The 24,426-nt window shown below is 35.5% G+C and overlaps 1 protein-coding gene across 4 annotated transcripts; it reads left to right on the top strand.

Annotated features, from left to right (window-relative positions):
- The first annotated feature begins 1,280 nt into the window (after positions 1 to 1,280).
- Positions 1,281 to 23,581, top strand: LOC131298285 (uncharacterized). 4 transcript variants are annotated; one of them, XM_058323660.1, is made up of 7 exons: positions 1,354 to 1,515; positions 16,771 to 16,824; positions 17,305 to 17,600; positions 18,404 to 18,470; positions 21,458 to 21,514; positions 21,688 to 21,782; positions 23,354 to 23,581. In XM_058323660.1, exons 1-7 carry the CDS (start codon positions 1,497 to 1,499, stop codon positions 23,438 to 23,440), a joined length of 675 nt encoding a protein of 224 aa, XP_058179643.1. In that variant the 5' UTR covers positions 1,354 to 1,496; the 3' UTR covers positions 23,441 to 23,581. The 4 variants fall into 4 exon arrangements, with proteins under 4 accessions (XP_058179640.1, XP_058179643.1, XP_058179642.1 ...); XM_058323659.1 differs by lacking the exon at positions 1,354 to 1,515 and adding an exon at positions 16,492 to 16,606; XM_058323658.1 differs by lacking the exon at positions 1,354 to 1,515 and adding an exon at positions 16,498 to 16,606 and having other exon boundaries at positions 16,771 to 16,846.
- Positions 23,582 to 24,426: the final 845 nt, after the last annotated feature.

Genomic DNA, 24,426 nt, shown 5'->3' with positions numbered 1-24,426 from the left:
ACTTTGTGGTGAGGTCTACACCATTTTAACCAATGAGAGAGATGATAATGTTCACTATATATATATATATATATATATATATATCAGTCTCCTTCTTATAAGAACTACCTTATTTTAATAAAATGTGGACCTCCATTTTCCGATCGAATTTCGATGATCCAAGCTGCTCAATGTATTCAGAACGTGATTTTAAGGGTACCCGCGAGAAATCAGCCAAAAAAAAGACCAGGAAGGGCTTTATCCGAGCAGTTTTTGTTTGTTTTTTTATCTAACGATTCAAATAACAACTGCTCAAATCAAGCTCTTCCCGGTCATTTTTTTTGCCGATTTCTTTAGGGTACCCTTAAAATCATGTTCTGAACACATTGAGCGGCTCAGATCATTGAAATCCGATCGGAAAAGGCGAGAAATGGGAGATCCGCATATAAGTCCTCATTTTAAGGTCCTTACCTGAAAATTTCTGTATATATATACAGTCCGGATCTCCTAAGGGATTCTACACGGTCTTACCGTGCGGGACTCCCCTTTTCCAATCGAATACGATCCGAGTCGTTTTAATAAGAAACTTCTCGGATCAAGCCCTTCCCGATCATTTTTTTTGCTGATTTTTTGCGAGTACCCTTAAAATCACGTTCTGCACACTTGGAGCGGCTCAGATTGTCGGAATTCGATTGGAAAAGGGGAGTCCCGTACGGTAAGACCGTGCGGGATCCCTCATTGGACCACGAGTGTGTGTGTTTGTGTATATATATACATATTAATCCGGATCCTCTAAGGAACCCCAGACAGTTTTACGGTGCGGACCTCACATTTTCAATCGAATTTCGATGATCCGAACCGCTCAAAGTAACCTAACGTGATTTTAAGGATACTCATGAGAAATCAGAAAAAAATAAAAGACCGAGAATGGCTTGATCGGAGTAGTTTTTATTGAACGGTTCAATAAAAAATTGTTCAAATCAAGCCATTACCGGCCATTTTTTTTGATGATTTCTCTCAAACACCCTTAAAATCACGTTTTGCATATTTTGAGTGACTCAGATCATCGAAATTTTCTCGGAAAGGGGAGGTCTGATGAGACACTTAAATGATATCCGATTGAGCTGATTTTTGATACACTCATTCTACACGATGAGCTCTAGGAAGCGAACGACTTCGATCATTGATGTGGGATCAGAGCGGCGGCAATTTACTGTGCATAGCAAGCTGTGCAGCCCCGTGCTGCACAACACACTCCTCCGGTCTGGTTTAATAGTAGTTTTTCAGTTCCCTGTAGAACCGGACCAATACAATCCCACTTACCCCGGAGTTGGAAGGTCATAGGATAGGATCATCACACCAAGAGAAAGAGAGAGAGATTTGAATTGTTTGGACTTTGGATTGCACCCCAAGAAACAAACCCTGCCCATATTCCACTATATCTATACAGCGTCCACATTGAAACGGCCTTTCTCTCTAAAAAGTGTCAAAAACTAGCACTGAGTTCCCGATCAACCATGACTGACATGGATGGTGGTATGGTTTTCTATCTTCCCTTTTGCTGTTTTGAATTTGCTATGATTTCTGGTTTTTTTTTTTTTGCCCTGCTTGGTCCTCTGTTTTAATGCGAGTCACAGGAATTGGTCTACCACTCAAAATTGTTTTTTCGTGTCAAATATGCAGCTCCTCCGTCGCCTTCTCACGGTGACAATGGTGGATTCAATTCTTCTGGTGTTCGTGCTCACTTACTCTGGGGTACGTGCAGTCTCCTTCGATGGTTGGTAAATTATCTACTTCCTTAACACTTATGACTTGCAAGAGAATCACTTTCACGTTACAATTTTCAGAATACACACTGAGTCGTATATATGACAATGAATGCCATGATTGTGGCTCGTACAAATTGTTTGAATTGAGATCAATTTCAAAAAAAATTTACTCCGTATTGCAAAAAAATGAATTTTTCATAAGATATTTTTGACAAAAAAAATAGAGCCAAACACCAAAAATTAAGTAGGACCCAAACACCAATTGAGGTGAACAACTAAGGAGTTTAATTCATGAAATTACGAATAGCGTCTCCCCTCCATCCCCTTCTACTTCCCTTTCTTTCTCTTTCTTTTCAAGTTCTATTCTGAACAATATTCTTTTCTTTGAGTCCTTCATTCGCCTCGATTTGCTTAATTTCCTTATTCCATCTTTTAATTTGAGTACTTTGATATTAGTAATAGTTTTAGTTTGCTTTAATATAGTACCCTTGAATAACTATAGTAGTAATAGTTTCCCACAAATTGTTTTTTTGTTTTTAATTTGCAGCCGTGTCATATGGTGTAGCCTCAGCCATAGCACTCAGGACCATCGATGCCCTGACTTGTAAACGAACAACAAATCAACCTGGATCTGAGAAACCAAAAGAGAAAGAGAAAGAAAAAGTGGAAGAGAAAACTACTACTACCACCAATCCCACTGTTTGCCATGTTAATGTTTTTCCATCAGTCAACACTATAACCAACTCCAAAGATTCATCTACTCTTATCACTACTAAAAAGGAAGATCAAACTGCAACAGCTTCTTCTACTCCTACAAAACTTAGTGAAAAAAATGGTGGCGACAATGCTGCTGTTGCTGGTTCTAATGGAGGAGTCCTAGGCCCTTTCTCTCGCCGTCAAGCCCCTCAAGCCAAGGCCCTTCCTCCTCCTATATGCAAGCATGTACTTGACTTCTACTACGATGTAAGTACTTTTCTGGGTTTTTCCCTTCCTTCCTCTGACTTCTACAACGATCTAGTACTTCTACAATGATGTAACTCCGGACTTTCAGATTAATACCGGAGTTACAAATGTTACGGTTTCTTAAAAACTTTTGAAATTCAGAACATGGGAAAGTTTGCGGCATGAAGCCAACCTCATAGTTGGAGCTCTTTACGTGAACACAAAATGAACGATAAATCACTCTGGAAATCAAAATAATATATACTCGAGTAGATTAAATCATCAAAGTATTAGTCATCGACAATATCAATTAAATATCGCTCTTCTTATTTTTAGCACCTTATAGGACTTGGACAATTTTTGACTTTTTTTTCGAAACAGTGTCTTCACGTTGCCACCGAGAAGAAATGTGAAGGTTACATTAATCTTACGGAGAAATGTCATCAAATAGGTAATCTGGTTTCTCCTCTATAAAATATTCCATTTTCTCTTTGTTTAATTTTGTGTTCCTAGGAAGACATTTAGATGTCGAGTTTTGGTGCATGTTAGCTGTTTTTTTACAGACTATGCCAAGCATGAATCTTGGCAATTGCAATGTAGTATCACTTCTACATGATTTTCTTCTATTAGGTTTTTATATTAAGCTCTTTTCATATTATTTACATCTAAATTATTGAATCTTATGTCTGACCACCCGCATTCTTAAGTCGTGTGACTGCAATGCAAACCGAAATCTCCTTCCGCAGCTATTTCGCCCGAGCTTTAGCTTGCGAAGAGTTTGGATGAAAGGATCATGCTATATTGTTTGACCAAAGTTTAGTACTGAAAGACAATTGCATGGGTCCTCCGCTATTAACATAAGTAGTCGAATGAATTACTTCCAAGCTTAGCGGCAAGCAGAAATGTTAACATAAGGAAAAACGGTCCAGGAAAGGAATTTTCATGAAACTATCTAGGAAAGGAATTTCGGAATTCTTTGACAGTTTCATGGACCGTTTTTCTTGTATCACCGGGGGAACTGAATATTTCACTTGCATGAATTTTGTTTCGTGATCTAGTCTAGTCTAGTATTAAAGGAGTGGAGTGTTGTTCCTTTGTAGGCCCAACATCTGCTGATATTTCCAACGTCTCTGATGATCGTCAAAATTCCACTCTACATCCTCCAGCTGAACTTTTGCATATGTCCTACCATGGGGTAAGTACTGTTACTTGGGAATGCAAATTATTTGGCAATATCTAACAACGGAAGTTCTCTGTGAGACCCGTCTTATATTCAGGAGAAACATAGCCCTGACTATGCGGACGTACGAGCACATAACCGTACGTGGGTTGCTCATGGCTGGTAAAACGGATAATGTTGTACCTAAGGTGGGATGGAATGATACAAATTTGATACCAAAGTCGACCCTGTTCCCACGATGGGCTTTGTGGCAGTGCGGTTCCACATCGCTTTCCGGGGAGAGAACATTGACAACGAGACAAGGACTTCGTACATCTAAGGGGTAGATTGGGATGTACGAATTGTCATACATTTTATTAGCCATTGCTCGCTCCAACTGATTTTAATTCAGCGGTGACAAAAATGTATATAAAAATTTAGCATACAAAACACTATATATAAGATAACTACATTTACTTTGCTTGAAGACTTATCGAGCCTAATTTATTTTACTTTGTTGAGCTATTTGATCTATTTACTCACAAATTTTAGTAAATTTTTATTTACTCTGGTTTGCACGACTAATTCAGTGCCGATAATGAGAAAAAAATATCAAATTATCCGCAAAAATATACATTTTTTGAACCCAATGTTTTCCATTGATCTCCTTCAAACCCTAGTGGAGCCGCCCTTGATTGCTAGAGGCGTTGATTTCAATCATATCAATGATGGGTTCCATTTCATGGAAATGCAATAGGTACAGTTTTATACGTTACATTTTGCAACTATTACATAGTATTACAGAAAATAAATTACATGCGTATTATAAAGCAAGTACATTACATACGTACCCATTCAAAATTAAAATTCTTCGACTCACAAATAGATTTCTTTGCTAATTTTTTCTTTTATCAGGATTTTTCAGCTAATTTATTGACTGTGGAACTTATCAATTGTTGTGTTGCTTAATTACAGTGTAGGAAAAAGAATCAATATGACAGCTGCAAGAAGTACCTGACATACGTTTCGGAAACATCCCAAAACAGTTAAGAAATTCCTAATTGTCAGCGTGCAATATCCAGCCTGCAAGAAGTGAGAACTCAATAATTTTCAACTTTTTTTTTTTATGGTAACGCAGAGTGTTCCTAGGCCAATTTGCGCGCACCATAGGACAAAATCTCTACAGCTCCACCAGCCTTTGCTAACCCTAAAGGGTTTTTATGCATGGGTGGCCCCAAGATTTTTTCGCAATAATAGTAATTTTCAACTTTCTTCTTGAATATTGAACATATGCTCCAAGTGGGTTTTTGGAGTTCGAATTATGCCATTGGAAAATATTATTCGTTGAGAGGAGTGTACTTAGCATTGTCGCTTTTTTCATAGCTTCTTTTTAGAATTATTTTTGCGTACCCTCCTAACCAATCATTCCATACAGAATAAAGGTGTGATATTCAAAATGAGTCTAATAACCAAAGACAGGTAAAGTATAACCCCTCCAAAGGGTGGATGAACTGTCGCTTTACTAAACAAGTTTTTTTTAATGCTCGGAACAAGTGACGAGACTTTAGCTTTGGTCTTGACATGAATGCAATAGAGTGCCATGCAAATGACTATGTGGTGCTCATACCAATTCTTCTTGACGATTGTGTTGAGTAGATTATTTTCATATCTCACCACTTGGGTGCACATAATTAAGAATTTTGAACTTCTTTTTCTAAGATTAAAGAATGTAATTGGTAACTATTTGGGGTAACCTTCAAAAAGACTTGGAAGCAATGGACCTCCATTATAGCAATTTTTTTTTTGTTTATGGCAAAAATCAATTACTTTTGATTCAGGAAATCTAGAATTTGTTAAAGTTTGGTTTTGGTTTTTCAGAGACTAACACAAACATCAAATGCTGCATCATCAAATTAATACGTGAATATGATCAAATCAAGTGCCCTGTTTTACCATTTTTCCTTTCTTTTCTAGGACTTGCAACATTGATCTTATATTGCATCCGTCTTTTTCGATTCTTTGGCTAGGTTTGTTTCTCAATTTCGCTGAAGAAAGCCACATCGCCCACTCAGGGCCAGCTCACACAGATATGACCTTCTTTTTGTAGTCAAATTCGTGAATCCAATCTGACAGTTTGCTTCTTGTTTTTTTGTTGCTTGGTTCGGATATGGTTCCGAAAAATAGAAAACTGTGTAAGATAGATTGGTTCAAAGTTTTTTGCTTGCGGTTCCGGATTGGTTCTAGTTTTTGCGATATTGAAAGGATTATGCTATATTGTTTGACCAAAATTTAGTAAATTAAAAGACAATTACTTGGGTCCTCCGCTATTAACATGAGTAACCCATAGAATTACTTCCGAGCTTAACGGTAAGCAGAAATGTTATGATACAAGAATAACGGTTCATGGAACTATCCAGAAAGGAATCATTCAATTTTTGGATAATTTCATGGACCGTTTTAATTTCTTATTTTGTAATACCCCTCAACGGTAAGTGCTACTATATCAAAGTGGGACCCAAAGCCGCTTGCCGGACTGCCTTGTCCCTTCCAAAACTACGAAATGTAATTTTTTTTTTTCCCTACATTCTTGATTCTTTATTTATTTCTGATTATAACCTTTGCACGCAGTTTTTCTAAAGAAGGTGTTAAATTTTTCGTTGTTGTATTCTAATCTTTGGTACTTAAGAAACATATCCAAAATCCCCAAGGTCAAAGTTATAGCAATCTAACTCAAACTACGTATAAATGTTGATTATGAGTTGTAGGATGAATATAAAAAAAGTGCACATATATGTACAAACTCAAATTAGATATGTATATATATTGAAAAATCCTAGCTTGCCTAGGAATATAAATATTTGCTATGTTTCGAACTTTTTCAATACCAACCTACAATCAATATATAAATCCAATCAATCGCTGAAAAGCAATAAACATTAGAACACCAAGATATACGTGGAAAATCCTAAATGGGAAAAAACCACTGGAATAAATAATTACAAGTAATCTTATCCTACGATTTGAATCCCTCCCAATCGAGCCTAAGACATACTTACCGAATCCACGTTCACCACACCAAGTGCTTGACCGCCGCTATCTTGAATCCACAAGCCTTTCCATTTGCCTCCCAGAAATCCACCGAAGGACTTTCACTTGCCTAGAAATCCTCTTGGGCTAGCTTTTCTCAAATAAATTGAAGAAGATACTAAAATCTCTTAAAAGATATCACGTATGCTCAATGATCCATCGATCCCATTTTACTCCAACATACACAAGCAAAAACCCTCCTTTTAATATTCCATTTGTCTACACAAAATGATATGAAGTTGCTGTGTGTATTCTCTTGAAATCCAAGCCTCACAGCCTCGTGTATGTATATAGCCTCCTTGATTTTCGCGACTGGTGTATTCCATAAAGTTGCCATATACCGAAAACACGATTTCCTTGATTTTACTTTCCTTACGCTGATAATCAAAATCCTTGGTTGCATATCTCTCAATTACACAATATTGATTTTCTTTCACTTCCTATACAGACGCTCTAAAAATAATCTATATTATAAAATAGAGCGGCTTTTTGTCTACTCATATAAACATGAGCATCCTTCTAACCATTGGATCTCAATTTCAATAGATTATGGCCGTTAGATTGAATCATTGATTCCAACTTATTTCCCACACCTGTCCCAGCAGTTTTCCTCTTCTCCATCGTGTCTCCTCCTCTTCTCCATCGTGTCTCCTCTCTTCTCTCCTCTCTTCCTCCATAGTTACTCTCTCTCTCTCTCTCTCTCTCTCTCTCTCTCTCTCTCTCTCTCTCTCCGCAGAATCCACTCCTCGGTGCTTCAAAAAAAAAAAAAAAAAAACAACACCCACAAAGCTCCTCCACCAATCAGCCATCCACAAAATCGATTTAGTTCTCCCTTTCCGGTACGATTCCCATCATCCTTAGGTCTTCTTGCAGAAAAAATAATGTGGCCTAAATTGCTATTTAGGATGAGGATTTTTTTGATGGGAGTCTTACGGGAAAAAAAATTGTTGTTTAGGATGAAATTTTTTTTGCTGTTTAGGATAGGAATTGTTTTATCTATATATTTTGTTATTTGTCTTTCAAAGATACTCACCTTGTATTTGTTAAAATGCATGTTTGACAGAGTGAAAATAGTGGAGAGTGAATTAATTCTTTATGCCCACTTTTGTGTAGCTCTCTTAATTTTTGGATAGACTTTGTGGTCCGATATTGCGAGGACAGACGACATTACAGTAACAACATGTGGAGACATGTCTGGGGAAATACTAGGGACACGGCAAAGTGAATTTAACACTTTCTAAAAATAATTCCAATTGAGAGTTTATTTGTTGTGGATTTTGTTCCTCCTTCGTTTTAATGGTATTGTTTGATCAAATCAAATCATGTTAGGACCAGCACATCCTTTTCCTTGGGTAACAATGTGATCAAATCATTACAGGACCAACACATTTCTTTCCCTCGCTCTCTCCCCTATCACCAAGCGTATGACCGAAACATATTGTGCTGTGCCTTCAGGCACGGGCATGCACTAGTAGAAAATAAAATACAACTGGATAATAGAAATACAAATAAATGTGTAATTTGTAAATGAAATTGCCAACCAAACAGAACGCAGCTTTTTGGGACTAACAATGTAGGTATGAATAACCTAGGAGTATTTAACAGGCAGTATATATCCATTTTATGGATCCCATGGAGGACAAACAAATGAAGAACAAATCTGATATAGGGAATCTACTATCTTTGTCGACTCAAATTAACAAAGATTAAATTGATATCACCGGCGGAACTCAATATTTATTCCCACGATGGGCTTTGTGGCGGTGCGCGCAATTCCACATTGCCTCTCGGCTTTCGTAACTCTTCCCCAAAAAGTTTATTTTTAATCTGGACTATTGATTGGCGAGATGGAGGATCTAGATGAAAACCCTCACACCATTTCACAGAGAGAATCCGGATCCGGGAGACCCTAGCTGTGTGTTCCGCATCGGTTGGGAATGAGAGGTTTTATATCCGGGGACCATGAAAGTGCCCATGAAAGTAATTGATTTACTGCACGCAACCTAAGTCTTTTCGTGGTAAACCCAAGAGAAACATCTAATCGTCAAAAATAAGTTTTATAATGCAAGTGCATACGTACCCTTTTCGAAATTAAAATTCTTCCGACTCACGAATAGATTTCTTTACTGATAAAATCCACTGAATTATCTTAATATTTAGAGCTGAGCATGTAAGAGAGTTTATTTACGCATGACGGGAAGTTTCGCTAATTTTTTTTTTTCCTTCTATCAGCATTTTTCTGCTAATTTATCGACTGTGAAACTCGTCAATTGTTGTGCTCCTAAATTACAGTGTAGGGAAAAGTATCGACGTTATGCTGGTGAACAAGCCTGCAAGAAGTACCAGACATATACTATTTCGGAAACATCTCAAAACAGTTAGTTAGGAATTTCTAAAACATTTTTAGAAATTCCTAATTGCCAGCGTGCAATATCAGCCTGCAAGAAGTGCCTACTCATTAATTTCCAACTTAATTTCTTCTCGAATATTGAACTACCAGCGAATGCCCGTGCCAGAAGACACGGCTCGAACATTCAGCCCAATCGTGAAATATGTATTTTAGATTTTAGAATTAATATCTACTCGTATCTATAAACATCCAAGGAATAGTAAGAATTTTTCTCATATTTCCCAACAAAAAAAAAAAAAAACAACAAATCTCAGTCGTCATCTCAATCTTAACGCAAGACCAAAAAAATCGACCGGACCAAAATCAGTTCCCGAACCACCCCGAACCAATTTCTTGCGCTATCCTCAAAAAGAAAATCATAATTAAAATCAATGTCATGCATGGGACAATGGTATAAATTGTACAATGAACTCTTAGGGTGCCCATGATCCTCTTAGTAGAAAATCTACCTTACATATCTACTGTCTACATACATGATAGCGCTAATGAAATTTATTTCATCAAATTTAGCCTCAATGTAATGATGTCGAGCTAACACGATGTGTTTTTTTTTTTTTTTTGACATTCCATTCCTACTGTTCTATCCAATAAAGTGGAAAAAATAGCCATTGATGACCAAATGTAGCCAATTCAAAACTATTACACACCCACCAAGTCAATTGCCAAAAATCAAAATATGAGAAGAACAAAACAGAAGAAAAATTCAAATAAATGGGATGTGAATGATCAGGAAAGTGATCCAATATATGCGAGAACCAAACATTGAAATGTTAGACAACAATGATTCTACATTGAAATCTAATGGCTTTGAAGAAAAAGAACTCGTACACTTACAGGGAGTTTGCTGAAAAATTGATACCGAGAAATGCAATCGAGATAATTAAAGAACACTTGCGTTTTAATGTCCATAAATGTAATGTTTTTTAAACTTGAAATTTGAAAATCTTAATTGGGATCTAAATTAACGTAAAAGGATTTTTTTGTTTTGGCTGTTACGTAAAAGGAAATTAGAAAGGTCAACTTGCTCATTACTACCGTAAATATTTTATTACGTTTCATTCATTCCACAAAATACAAATCATGCCTTAATTAAAAGGATCCCTTCAAAAAAATTTCAGTTTTGAGACAATTATCCCATAAATTACGTATTTATTAACCTAAAAGAATTATTTCAAACATTCAAAGCAAATTTGATTAATTAATTACATTGGCCAATCAATGGAATACATATACAATTAAATCAATGGAAATTATGGAATACAAATTGCCGTTTCCAAAATCAATGGAATACATATACAGCTAATTGCCGTTTTCAAAATCCATTGGCCAATCAAAATCATATCGGTTTAGCCTAAACCGTTTAGGTGATGACTTTCCAAAATCATTGTATCATCCTTTCCATATTTTTGGCTAGCTAGATAGAAGGTAGGAATTATATTTGTATCATCTTTTCCAAATATATCGTTAGTCATTCTATCATGTAATCTCAGCCGTTGAAAAAATGTGTACTGATCCTAAGGTCCAAAATATAGGAGGGAAATTAGGGGATTCAAAAACTTCCCTGTCATATTATATAGATTATACTAGTAATTGCCTGTGCCTGAAGGCACGGTGCAACGCGTTTAAAACACAATTAAAACGAATTAACCTTTTCTACCGTTGACCTCCCCCGCCAAGAAAGCCGTCCTCTCTGAAAAGTCTTTTTTTCATATAAGGTTCAAGAGTTTATATTAAGGTAATTGTATTTAAGAAAAATATTAAAATTTACAACAACAAATGAATATAATTTCTTATTGCTCATGAACCAAATATAGAATGTAAATTGTATTTAAGAAAAATATTAAAGTTTACAACAACAAATGAATATAATTTCTTATTGCTCATGAACCAAATATAGAATGTAGAATCAAATGAGATTTCCGATCGAATTCCAGGCAACCAGCAATTAACCAAGTCAATTCCATTCGTCCAACAACTAAACCAAACAAACAAACAAAAAAAATTAAAAAAATTAAAAATTCTGCTATTTTTTTTGTTGGTTTGTTCGGCAAAAGATGAACAAACAAAAATAATAGCAGAATGAAACGATCAAATAGATAGCATATGAAAATCCTCATTATTTTCTTTTTGGTGGGAGGTTCTAGCTAGAACATTCAAAGTACTTTTTTTGTAGATTCACTCCAATTCCCATTCTTTGATGCTAGTAATAGCCTGCGCCTAAAGCACAATGCAACACATGCCATCCAAACCCGGCTTAAACTTATCCTTCCTTACCATTGGTCTCTCCAACCAAAAAACTGCAGTTCTATCCAAATTTGTTTTTCAAAAAATATCACATTTACCAATTTCAAAGACAACTCCCAATGGAATGTCTACTGAAACATATAGGAGTAAAAAAGAGAATTAAATGAGGTAATGAAGAGAGCGATTGTTGTCTGACATAAGAAAAGTGAACACCAATCTTCTTTATAAAACATTAGTCCTTCTATGGAGAAAAAATAGTGACTGGGATATAAATAGAACTCCGTATACATATAAGCTCATCGTTGTCTGAAGTTGGTGAACTCCTAGGCCTCGTAGATGGGCTCTCAATTGAAGTGCTAGCGACAAAATTGTTGGCCACCCTTGCTGGCTATGAATTCTGTAATCTGTAACTAAAAAAAAAAGAACACACCCTCTTTCTGTCATGCTTTCTTCAAGATTAATCCTTTGAACGTGAGCAATTGGAAAATTGAATAACATCATTCCCTCAATACTACTACTTTCTAGAAGGGCTGCTCAATGCTATGACTTTAAGAACCTAAAGAATATTACAATCACGAGAATTTCTATCTCTCACAAATTCATGCGAAGTGTGAACTATGTATAGAAAAACATAGTTGTGCATTGGATCACTCATGAAGCTATCAAAAGAAAGCTAGAAAATTTGCATGATGCTACCAAAGCAAAGCTAGAAAATACCCGCGATTTGCCAAAACGCTCACAATTTCCTAGCAATCTTTGGCCCAATTGTACAATGCTTTTTTTTCTTTCTTGTTTTCAACGTGCATGTTGGTCCAATGTCACTTTTGATAACATATTACCAACTTGGGCCTAAAGTAGGAGAATGAAAAAGCACACATTAAAATTGGAAAAAAATTTAAATTACAAACACATAATGCATTTAAAAAACTAAACTGTTTGCATGACGTTGTTTTAGATTAGACTCAAAAAAGACAGGTGTAGTTTAGAGATGCTTTCATAGTTTGTCATTCTGACTCCGGATAATTTTTAAAACTACCAAAAGAAAGGCAAATGATACCCTTGAATTTTGATTTTCATTCTCCACGTGGATGACATTGTGATCCCGCTCATCACGGATTACTATTGCAATATTTTTTGTCTCGAAGAGGTTGAATCTCAATGTACAAAGTCAGTTGTTAATAAAATAATCAGAAGATGACATGTCTATTTGATTCTAAAGAAATTTAGAGAAATGAAATAGTCATACCCATTCATTTTCATTTCCCATGGCATAAGTTGCCTTCTCTTTCCCTCTATTTGACATTTGTTTTGCCTGAACCGATTCTTATTTCCGTTCGTCCTATAAAAGTAAGGTATGGTGTATTGTCAAAGTTTACAAAAGAAAATAGTGAATATATATGTATGGAACTGATGGACATCTTTTTTTTTGTCAATAAATTGATGGACTTACCTCATTGCTACGGATGACATTGACGTTTTGCTCATCACATACACTTTTTTCCCTTTGTAGAGGAGGTTAATCCTGCATAGAATTAATAGAGAGACTTGAAAGAGGTCGAACCTTAACTTTTCTATAAAAACTATACAAAAATTCAAAAAATCATACCGGTGCATTTTCCTTTTTCTTGGTAGAAGTTCGTGTAAATTTTTTCTTCTTGGGCCATTGAGCCTTCTTTTTCACAATAGATGTAAGAGGCAGAAAAAAGAACAATATTTTCAAAATCAAACCAATATAACACCACCATGTTAAGCTTTTACACATATCCAAATAGTATCTAAAAATAAACAGAACAAATTCAAACTACTTAAACAAAGTATCTCAAAACCCATTTAGAAACCCATACCAACGGCAAATCGTTCAAAAGCCAATCGTACACGTGATCAGGAAATACTACAATCTCTAGTACAGTGGGATACTACACTAATGGTTATCGTCGACGTCGCCAACAAAACTGAATAAATGCCAATCGTACCTGTCCCGTGATCAGGTAAAAAAAAAATAGTTTACTCACAACCTCAACCTAATGCTTTCTTATCTTCTTTTCTCTTCTTCACGCAAACAATCGTACTCGTGATCAGGTAAAAAAAAACTCATAATTATATAGTAGAGGTCAATTGAGGTTATCATAGGATCCAAAAAAGCAATTCCAGCTGTTGTGAACATTGGAGACACTTAAGATTGTGTAAGATTTATTTGAGTTATTGTCATCTTTTACTCAAAATTCGATTTGTTTAAATGTAATTTGGGAATAGATAGGTTAGGCCTTATGTACCTGGTTCCCGTACTTCTTAGTAAAATGCTTTCACAACAATTGAATGGAGGAAAATCCTGCTTTGGAGTATGTAAAAATCCTGCTTTGAAAAAAAGGGCACACACCAACCTATCTGTTTTCATCGATATTCAAAATTGAAATGAGAACACGGACGCCTATTGTGCTTTAAATTAAAATAGAAAGCTTTGATATTCCAAGACATGGAAAAAAAAGAGAAAAGAACCGGATAAAGAATTCACAGTGAGTAGAGAACAAAGAACTAATTTTCTAAACAACTAATTTTTCAATTCACAGCCGCCACAACCGTTTGTTCAAAAAAAAAGAGAACAAAGAGTCATATCTGTGGAAAGTGAAAAGAGAACTGGAGAGAGAGCGAGAGTCAGGGAGACAGGAAAGAGAACTGGAAAGAAAATGATTAGGGAGAGAGAGCGACATTCGTTCACCCAAAATTCGACTTAGCCAAAATTTTGTTCAAAATTGGCTATTTTGAACAAATTAATCATTACCAAAATTCGTTCACCCAAAGGCAAATAAATCTTTACCAAAATTCGTAGTCCATTCAAAGGCAAATAAATCATTACCAAAATTTGTTCACCCAATCAACGCCGCCAATCAACGTCATTATTGCATGTGATTATATTATCTTACCCGATTTATAGCACGTCATTGTATTTTCCAATAGCATGTCATTATATTCTCACCCAATCAACACCAATCAATGGCAATTTCAGAAATCATTACCAAAAATCTCGTATAAATCAGTCTTTGTATGACCGTAATTATAGTCCATAATCTTCCCATAATTTGCTACTCTAGTCCACCCAATCATTACCAAAAATTCGACTGAAACCATATTGAGCAACTCTCAACCATCGGATGAAATCAATCTGAGTCATCTAATGCCAATGGTTGAATGAAGGGTGGAGATTTGTGCAGAGAAATGTGTCCTAAATTCAACAACCAAGATTTATGCAGAAAAAAATGTGTGGGCCACCACACCGTCGTGAATTGTATTATAGAGTATTATAGATACTACTCCGTTTTAAGGAAACAACGTAATTATCAACTTTAAAAAACAAAGAATGTTTTCTTTTAGTATATGAATCAAAAAAGGTTTGTTTCGTTTTTGAATGTTAAAAAATCAACCTAAAAGGAAATTATTGAGTTGGATGTAGGAAAATTAAATAGGAAAACCTTCTTAAGGAAACAACGTAAAAACAATTAATTGAAATGATTTATCGGTCATAAGGTTAGAAGAGTTTATATTAGGAAGTACTCTCTCGATCAAACGGCTACAACTAACATGAAATATTGATCGGACGGTTGTAAAAGGTGCTGAATTTATATGTATAGACAAAAACCGCTCTGTTTTATATAATATATAGATATGCTCCAACTGGGTTTTAGAGTTCGAATTTTTGCCATTAGATCCGAGGCGGCCGGTGGCTCCCGCGACACTTCCTGCGACCTCGTAGTTTTATTTCCTTGTTTTTATTTTCTCTTGGTTCTTGTTACCCCTCCGGTTAAGAAGATTTTTCGTTCCCAGAGTGAAACTTTGTCTACCCTTTGTGGGTATTGTTTTCTTGCACGTGGTGAGATTCTACCCAATCCACATGGATACTCCTAAACTTGAAAATACTTATGGACGGCTAAGATTTGCACTGCAGAGATCCGCCTTGCAAGACTTGTTGAGCATCGTTTTTCCTAGTAGAGGGCCGGATTTTGGGTGTTTGAAGCCTTTGGGCATTTTCAGTTGATTATTAAAAAAAAAAAAAAACAATGAGCAATCAACTCTCTAATAACTTGAGAATATCTTTTTAACGGAGCTTTCATAAATAGTTGCTTACGGAGGTAAATTGCCTGTGTCTGCTATTGACAATTTGGAATTAAATAAATTTTTTCGAAGAAGAGTTAAACTCTTCGAATTTCCTGGAAAAATTTCATTTAAATTCGGATTTTTCAAAGTTGAAACGGACAGCCGAGATCACGCAGCTCCGTGAATAAGGGAATCACGGCCCCCCGTGAATAAGTCAATCTCTAATAACTTTGAGTTGATGAATTTTAAAGAGGTCATAATTTCTCAATTTTTTCGACAACTTTTAAATGCATATTGGCTACAATGGAACCACGGTCCGAACCGTGGAAAAAAGTTTCAAATAGGTTTGGTTTCATGAATTTTCTCGGTCCGTTTGATTCTCAAATTCTTAGAATTGTAAACTATGTTGTACTCTAATTGATTTTTATTTCCTTATCAAACCAAACTAATCCAATCCATGCTTATCTGGGAGTTGACAGGATCATGACGAGGAATTTTTCAGTGCCAAGCAGGTACCACGTGGTGCTCACTCAGCGCATTCAGGCCGTCCATTTCAGTTTTGGACAGTTCTGATTTGGAGAGAGAGAGAGAGAGAAAGAGGGAGAGAGAGTGGTGGAATGAGAGGAGAGAGGGTGTTTCAATCTGGACCGTCTAACACACTTTTAGACGGCCCATATGTGGGTGCTCGGCACCACGTTAGCTTAGTGACAGTGGTATCCATCCGGCCCCCAAAAATCTCTCGGATCATCACACACCCAGAGATAGAGAGAGAGTTTTGGTAAGAGAGAGAGACGTTTGGACTTTGGATTGCACCCCAAGAAACAAACCCTAGCCGTGGAATATATATATACAACCTCGGCCTTTCTCTCTAAAAAGTGTCAAGCCTTGCACCGAGTTCCCGATCAACCATGTCTGACAGGGATGGTGGTATGGTTTTCCATCTTCCCTTTTCCTGTTTTGAATTCGCTATCATTTCTGGTTTTTTTTTATATATTTTTTATTTTACCCTGCTTTTCCTCTGTTTTAATGCGAGCCACAGGAATAGGAATCGGTCTACAACTCAAAATTGTTTTTTCGTGTCAAATATGCAGCTCGTCCATCACCGTCTAATGGTTCTTCTGGGATTCGTGATCACTTACTCTGGGGTACGTGCAGTCTCCTTCGATGGTCGGTAAATTATCGACTTCACTAACATTTATGACTTGCAAGAGAGTCGATTGTCCGACAATCTTGCAATATATATGTCTGGATTCAGCAATGTCACACATCCTAGATCACTATCACGTTACAATGTTCAGAATGCACTATGAGTCGTACATATGACGTTGAATGCCATGAGCAATCATGTCTTTTATAAATTTTTGGAATCGAGATTGATTTCAAGAAATTTTTTTGGTGGACCCCTTGAACTTGCTACTTCCTCTTTCTTTTCAAGTTCTATTCTGAACAATATTCTTTTCTTTGAGTCCTTCATTCGCCTCGATTTGCTTAATTTCCTTATTCCATCTTTTAATTTGAGTACTTTGATATTAGTAATAGTTTTAGTTTGCTTTAATATAGTACCCTTGAATAAATTTAGTAGTAATAGTTTCCCACAAATAGTTTTTTTTGTTTTTAATTTGCAGCCGTGTCTTATGGTGTAGCCTCAGCCATAGCACTCAGGACCATTGATGCTTTGGCTTCTAAACAACCAAATCCCTCTGTTTGCCATGTTGATTTTCCATCAGTCACCACTATAACCAACTCCAAAGATTCATCTACTCTTGTGATCAGTACTAAAAAGGAAGAAACTGGACCAGCAGCAGCAATTTCTACTCCTACAAAAGTTAGAGAAAAGAGTGGCCTTTTCTCTCGCCCTCAAGCCCCCAAGGCCAAGGCCCTTCCGCTTATATGCGAGCACGTCTTTGACTTCTACAGCGATGTAAAGTACTTTTCCCTATAACATCTACCACGATGTAACTTCGGACTTTCATATTAAGACTTCGGAGTTACAAATATTACGGTTTCTTGAAAACTTTTGAAATTCAGAACATGGGAAAGTTTGCTGCCTGAAGCGAACCTCATAGTTGGAGCTCTTTACGTAAAGAGAAAATGAACGATAAATCACTCTAGAAATCAAAATAATATATACTCGAGCATATAAAATCTTCAAAGTATTGGTCATGATTGTAGAGATTAAACAGTCTGCAAAAGGAATATCTATGGGCCTTATATTTTCATGAGCTTAATTACCCATGATGGACTTACTTTTGTATATCTATTATAGCACCTTATAGAACTTGGAGGCCACTGATTTTTAAGTAGAGATTTTGGAGGCTCAAAGTCCAGACATTGTCTTACGTACCTTGGGGACGAACCGGATTGAGAACCTGGTCCTACATTAATGGATTTTGAAAAATTTTAGGGGCTTGGTCATTTTCCACCGACTGTGCATTGTTTTTTCCTTTCCTTTTGGACTTGGGGTGGCATGTGTTTGGCGAGAGGCTTCACTGCTTCAGTACCAACATTGTTGGGATTTTCGCTTCTCGTTGTAACGCCATCATTTTTCATATCCCTTTAATCATTGATTCTTCATTCAAACATTTGTTTTTTACTGTTAAAAAAAAAAACTACCTCTAAAATATGTAAATATTTATTTATATTCTATTCAAAAAAAACATTTACGTATGCATGTAAATTTAATGTGACTGACACGATTTTTGACCTTTTTTTTTCATAACGCAGTGTGCTCACGCCTCCGAGAAGAAATGTGAAGGTTACATTAATCTTACAAAGAAATGTTATCAAATGGGTAACTCGATTCCAATCTCGTTTCTCCTCTATAAAATATTCCATTTTCTCTTTCTTTTTGTATTTCTAGAAATCGATAATATTGACATTTAGATGTCAAGTTTTGGTGCATGTTATCTGTTTTTTTAAAGTACAGACTAGAAATTTAATGCCAAGCATGAATCTTGGCAATTGCAATAGAGCATCACTTCTACCAGCTTTTAAATTAAGCTCTTTTCATAATTATTGAATCTTATGTTTGACCACCCGCAATCTTAAGTCGCGAGATTGCACTGCAAACCGAAATCTCCTTCCATGTACAGCTATTTCGCCCGAGCTTTCCCTTGCAAAGAGATTGAATGAAAGGATTAGGCTATATTGTTTGACCAAAGTTTAGTAAACTGAAGGACAATTACTTAAGTCACAAGACTGCAATGCGAACCGAAATCACTACAACACGAAAGGGCTATAGCGAGGATTTAGTTTCCTCACAAAAGCACCTGATTTCCTCGCAAAATGTATTAGCGAGGAAAAATTTTGTCGCCAGTTTTCGTCGCTAAAACCCTGTCGCAAAAAGTATTAGCGAGGAAAATAAATTCCTCGCCTAATTTGACGTGTTGCGAGGAATTTCTTGCTCGCTAAATGCTTAAATTCCTCACTAAATATTTTCCTCGCAAATACCATTTGTCGTCAAATAGGCTACGAATTTATCAATAGGCGAGGAAATTTTTTCCTCGCTAAACAAAAAGAATCCCAAAACAAAAGTTCTCTCCGCGCTTTTTGCAGCTGCTAGTACTCGAACCTTGGACCTCTCCCATAACACGCGAAGCAACTACCAACCACGCTACACTGTACTTTCTGTGAAATTGGTGAAACTTTATTTATATATTATCTCTTTCACCACTCCAAATTAATTTTTTCAACATTAATTTTGGTCTTTCTACTTTTTGTAGTTTTATAGTGTCTGAACTTTATTTGAACAAGTTAATTTTTTGCTAGCACAACAATTTTATCTGACAACTTTTGAAGAACTAATAATATGTGTTATTATTCTCATTTTTTTATGGGATAATCCTAACTTTTATGGAATGAGATTAATTTTGTCGTCATAAGCTTGAGATATATTTTAACGAAAAGTTAGGGACAAAGAAAATTTACCTCAGAGTGCCTCGAAAAAAATAACTAGTGGTTGAGATTCAGTTTGATGTGTGGGACCCTATATATTAAAGTGAATCTCAACCACTAATTGTTATTTTCAGGGTAAATTTTTTTTGTACTTAGTACTAATATTTTAATATCAGATTATGAATAACAAGAAGCATCACCCTCATTTTCTAATTTTAAAAGTGAGTTTGACCTTCTTTTTTGCCAAATACAAAGGGTATTATAGATTTGTAATTTTTTTCATCATCGCTATAATAATATGAACAAAATTTATAAATATTCATATAAGATCATCCTAAAAGCACTAAAGACAATACTTTTTTAATTTTTTAATCTTTAATAAATTTTTTTAAATTTTAAAACGTCTCTCTCTCTCTCTCTCTCTCTCTCTCTCTCTCTCTCTCTCTCTCTCTCTCTCTCTCTCTCTCTCTCTCTCTCTCTCTCTCTCTCTCTCTCTCTCTCTCTCTCTCTCTCTCTCTCTCACACACACACACACACACACACACACAATATGTATATGTATAAATAAAAGTATCCATGATACTTACAAAATTGCATTTGAAATTAATACTTAACATATTTATCTGGTTATAAAGGAATGTCATTACAATCACCTAAGTTGGTTTAAATAAAAATCAACAAACTATTTACAGGGGAAAAAAAATTACAGCATGAATGCACAACACATATGAAATAGTGTATTTTTTGTGAAATAGTGCATTTTTATGTAGATGTTCTGAAAATAGAATTGTGATGATCCAACTTTGAGATATTTTAAATACAACGTACATCAGTAACTTAAGATATTTTTAACTTTATCTTCTGTTGAGTTTTTCACTATTATGAAAAAAATCATCGATACCTACACTTCAAGATATCTTTCATTGCTAATTAGAATAAGAAAAGTGACAAATACGAGGTTTCTTCACCAATTCAATGCGATTGGTGATGAAAACTATTTGTTCCCTTTTAACACTTTTTATTTTAATAAATTTCATAATGGTATAGTTTATTATGTCATACCGTCGTGATATTACAAAATACATAGGACTATAATTAATAATAACTTATATATAAAAAAAATGAATCCTAAAAAAGGTGACGAAATATTTTCTTATCAAAAAGTTACATTTGGCGAGGAAAAATATTTTCTCGCAAAAAGGTTACATTTGGCGAGGAAAACAGATTTTCCTCGCCAAATGTAACCTTTTTGCGAGGAAATTATTATTTCCTCGCTAAATGTAACTTTTTGGCGAGGAAATTTCATTTCCTCGCTAAATGTAACTTTTTAGCGACGAAATTGGATTTCCTCGCAGATTATGTACTTTTAGCGACGAAATTGAATTTCCTCGCCATATTTCCTCGCAATAGGCCTTTCGTGTTGTAGTGAATCTCCTTCCACAGCTATTTCGCCCGAGCTTTTGCTTGCAAAGAGATTGAATGAAAGGATTAGGCTATATTGTTTGACCAAAGTTTAGTAAAACTGAAAGACAATTACTTGTGCCCTCCGCTATTATAACATAAGTAACCCAATGAATTACTTCCGAGCTTAATTGTAAGCAGAAATATTAAGTAGGATACAGAAAAAAAAGGGTCTATGAAACCGTCCAGGAAATGAGATATTGACAGTTTCATGAACTATTTTTCTGTACTGTAATACCCCCTTACTTGTCCCTTCCAAAACTACTAAAAGTACAGTAATTTTTTTTCTCCATTATTGATTCTTTATTTATTTCTGATTATAGTATGTCCTTTGCACACGCACCTTTTCTAATGGAGGGTACTGTTTTGTTAAATTTTTGGTATCTGTATTCTAATCTCATTCTCTAATATTTGGTACTGAAGAAATACAAAATACCCAAGCATCTCCCCAAGGTCAAAGCGATAGCAATCTAACTCAAGGTATGTACAATGAAGAACAACTCTGATAGATGTACAGGGAATCTAGCTAGCTACGTATATATCTTCGTCGACTCATACAAGCTAGCTAGATTGAATTGATATCACCGGCGGAGCTCATGAATCTCTAGTCTAGTCTAGTAGTATTAAAGGAGTGGAGTGTTGTTCCTTTGTAGGCCCAACATCTGCTGATATTTCCAACGTCTCTGATGATGGTCAAAATCCACCGCTACGTGCTCCAGCTGAACTCTTGCTTCTGTCCTACCATGGGGTAAGTACTGTAGTATTCTCTATAATTCCTAGTTGTTATTCACTTGTTTTACGTTCGTATATATAGAGGGCTTGCAATCTAAGATCGATCACGAGTCAACAAACGCTTTTTAGGTTTAGACAAGTACTATCAGGTTCACATTATTTGGCAATATATCTAGCTAGGAACGGAAGTTATCTGTGAGACCCTGTCTCATATAGGTTGCGAATGAGACATTCTTAGCACCCATGTAATTGAAGACTTTCGACCTATTGGCTAAAATTCAGGAGAAACATAGCCCTGACTATGCGGACGTACGAGACATAACCGTGCGTTGCGCATGGCAGGTAAAACGGATATTACGATGGGCTTTGTGGCGGTGCGCACGGTTCCACATCGCCTTCCGGGTGAAAGAACATTGGCAATGAGACAAGGACTTCGTACATCTAAGGGGTTGTTTCCGGTAGTAAAAAATTTATAGATTTTTATTTGTGGTTGAGAAATTATTAAGTGTTTTCAGTAATGAATAAGTTATTGAGAAATGTCATCTGGTAGTGAATAAGTTGTTAATGGGTTTGTAAGTAAAGTTAACTGTAGCAAAAAAAAAAAAAATTTGTTGACAAACTTTTTTTTGTTAGTAGAAACGAGATGGTAAAATATTGAAACTTTTTTGTTAGTGAAAACGAGATGATAAAATGCGTTAAATTTTTATGAATTCTCATACAATTTTATACGCTCGAGGCGTTGATTTTAATCATGCGTTTCAATGATGGGTTTCATGTCATGGAAATGCAATAGGTAGAATTTTATTTTACATTTTGCAACTATTACATATTACAGAAAATATTTTACATGCGTATTGTATACTTTAAATTTTATACCATGTAATCGTCAAAAATAAGTTTTTTTTTATAATTTTTTAAATTTTTTTTTGGAAGGCGAAAAATTTATTACAAAGATTAAAAGGAATCAAGTCAGCTTCAAACTGAAGGAGAGAAAACCCACAAGGGGAAACAATCGCTCCAGCAATCATAAGTCAACACGGACCTTAAGGGAAAAGATACCAAACCGAGTTGGCAAGAAACCAACAAGAGAATACCTACGACCCAAAGCAAATAAACCAAAAGGGCACACCCAACTAGACAACCCGCAGTTAGAACAACAGCTAAGACACTCAAAAAGACACCTAACAGACATCCAAAAAAACACCTAAGAGTCAATCATTATAATGGATACCATGCGTCTTAGCCCTTTCCTCATCTTCGGCTTCCATAATCACTAATCGAAGAGTAAGATCCTTCTCATCACCCGAATAATGGAGGCCCATAATCTTGTTAACGGCCCAAACAACCTGAGCTTCATCTAGATGAGTCTTGTTGATGCCTATAGAAGAAAGAGGTAGTAAAGCAGCAGCGGCAACTGCTGATCTCAACAGATCACTTTGATTCTTTTTTCCACCTTTCTTCTTGGGCTAATGAATTATTATTTACGTATGGCGAGAAGTTTTGCTAATTTTTTTCTTTTATCAGCAATTTTCTGCTAATTTATTGACACTGTGAATTAAACTCGTCAATTGTGTTCCTAAATTACAGTGTAGGAAAAAGTACGGACGTGATGGTGTAGAAGTGTGCAACAAGTACGTGACATATGTTTCGAAAATATCTCAAAACAGTAATTAGGAATTTCTAAGTATTTTAGAAATTCCTAATTGTCAGAGTGCAATATCAGCCAGCTGCAAGAAGTGCGCGCGTACTCAACAATTAATTCCAACTTTCTTCTCGGATATTTTGAACAATTAGATGATCCAAGTGCATGGGTTTTTTAGTGTTTGAATTATATATATGCCACTAGAAAATATTATTCGTTAGCATAAGGATATTAATTAATTTGATCGAGTTTCTTGCAATTAAGGATTGTCTCGAACTTACTTCATGGCTTCGTTTTAGAATATAGAGATAGAGATACTGCACATTAATTTCACCTTAAGATGATGCACTGTTATATATAGCGTGAGAATGCAGAACTCAAATTTTTGTGAATTATTAGTTCATCTCGAAGGGAGGAATCGGAAAAATAAAAAAACTATGATCCAAACTTATATTTATTTGATAAACACAAAAATTAACCAAAAAGCTAGGCTCCGTTCCAGAAACCTAAAAATAAGCAGCTTATTTCACATTTTCAAACTCAAAAATAATGTAAATGAAAAATAATATTTCAATTTTTTTTTGCATCGTATAAAAGATCTCATTGAGATCTTTCAAACAAGATCTATATTGCATATTTTTTTATTTCAATAAATCTATAATTTTTTAGCTTGAAATTGCCTTCTTTAAAAATAAGGGCTTTTTTTTTAGTTTCGGAACGGGGCCTTTTTGGCTTTATTCAAGAAAATTGAGTCTGTATTGCAATTTTTAACTTTTTGATTTCTTTTGCCGTGATGAACCAATAATCCAAAATAATTTGACGTGACACTTTTAGCGACAGCTCGGTGACAATTGTTTTTGTCAATATCGCTCTTTTTTTTTTCTTTTTTTTTTTGTAGTGACTTGTCGTAATCGTATGAGTTCTAGGTTGGCTGAAGAGATGGCTTGGGTTATTGATCATAGATCTAGCAATTCATGTCAGCCAACCCAAAACTCATACTATTGACACTGCCAAGCAA

Source organism: Rhododendron vialii, chromosome 8a, assembly GCF_030253575.1.
Source record: "Rhododendron vialii isolate Sample 1 chromosome 8a, ASM3025357v1".
NCBI lineage: Eukaryota > Viridiplantae > Streptophyta > Magnoliopsida > Ericales > Ericaceae > Rhododendron > Rhododendron vialii.
Note: the sequence above shows the minus strand (reverse complement) of the source record. Positions and strands in the feature narration are given on the sequence as shown.

Coding starts and splice junctions, on each gene's coding strand:
- LOC131298285 (XM_058323657.1), top strand. Junction 2,712..3,071: donor TACTTGACTTCTACTACGAT/GTAAGTACTTTT, acceptor TTTTCGAAACAG/TGTCTTCACGTTGCCACCGA. Junction 3,142..3,790: donor GGAGAAATGTCATCAAATAG/GTAATCTGGTTT, acceptor GTTCCTTTGTAG/GCCCAACATCTGCTGATATT.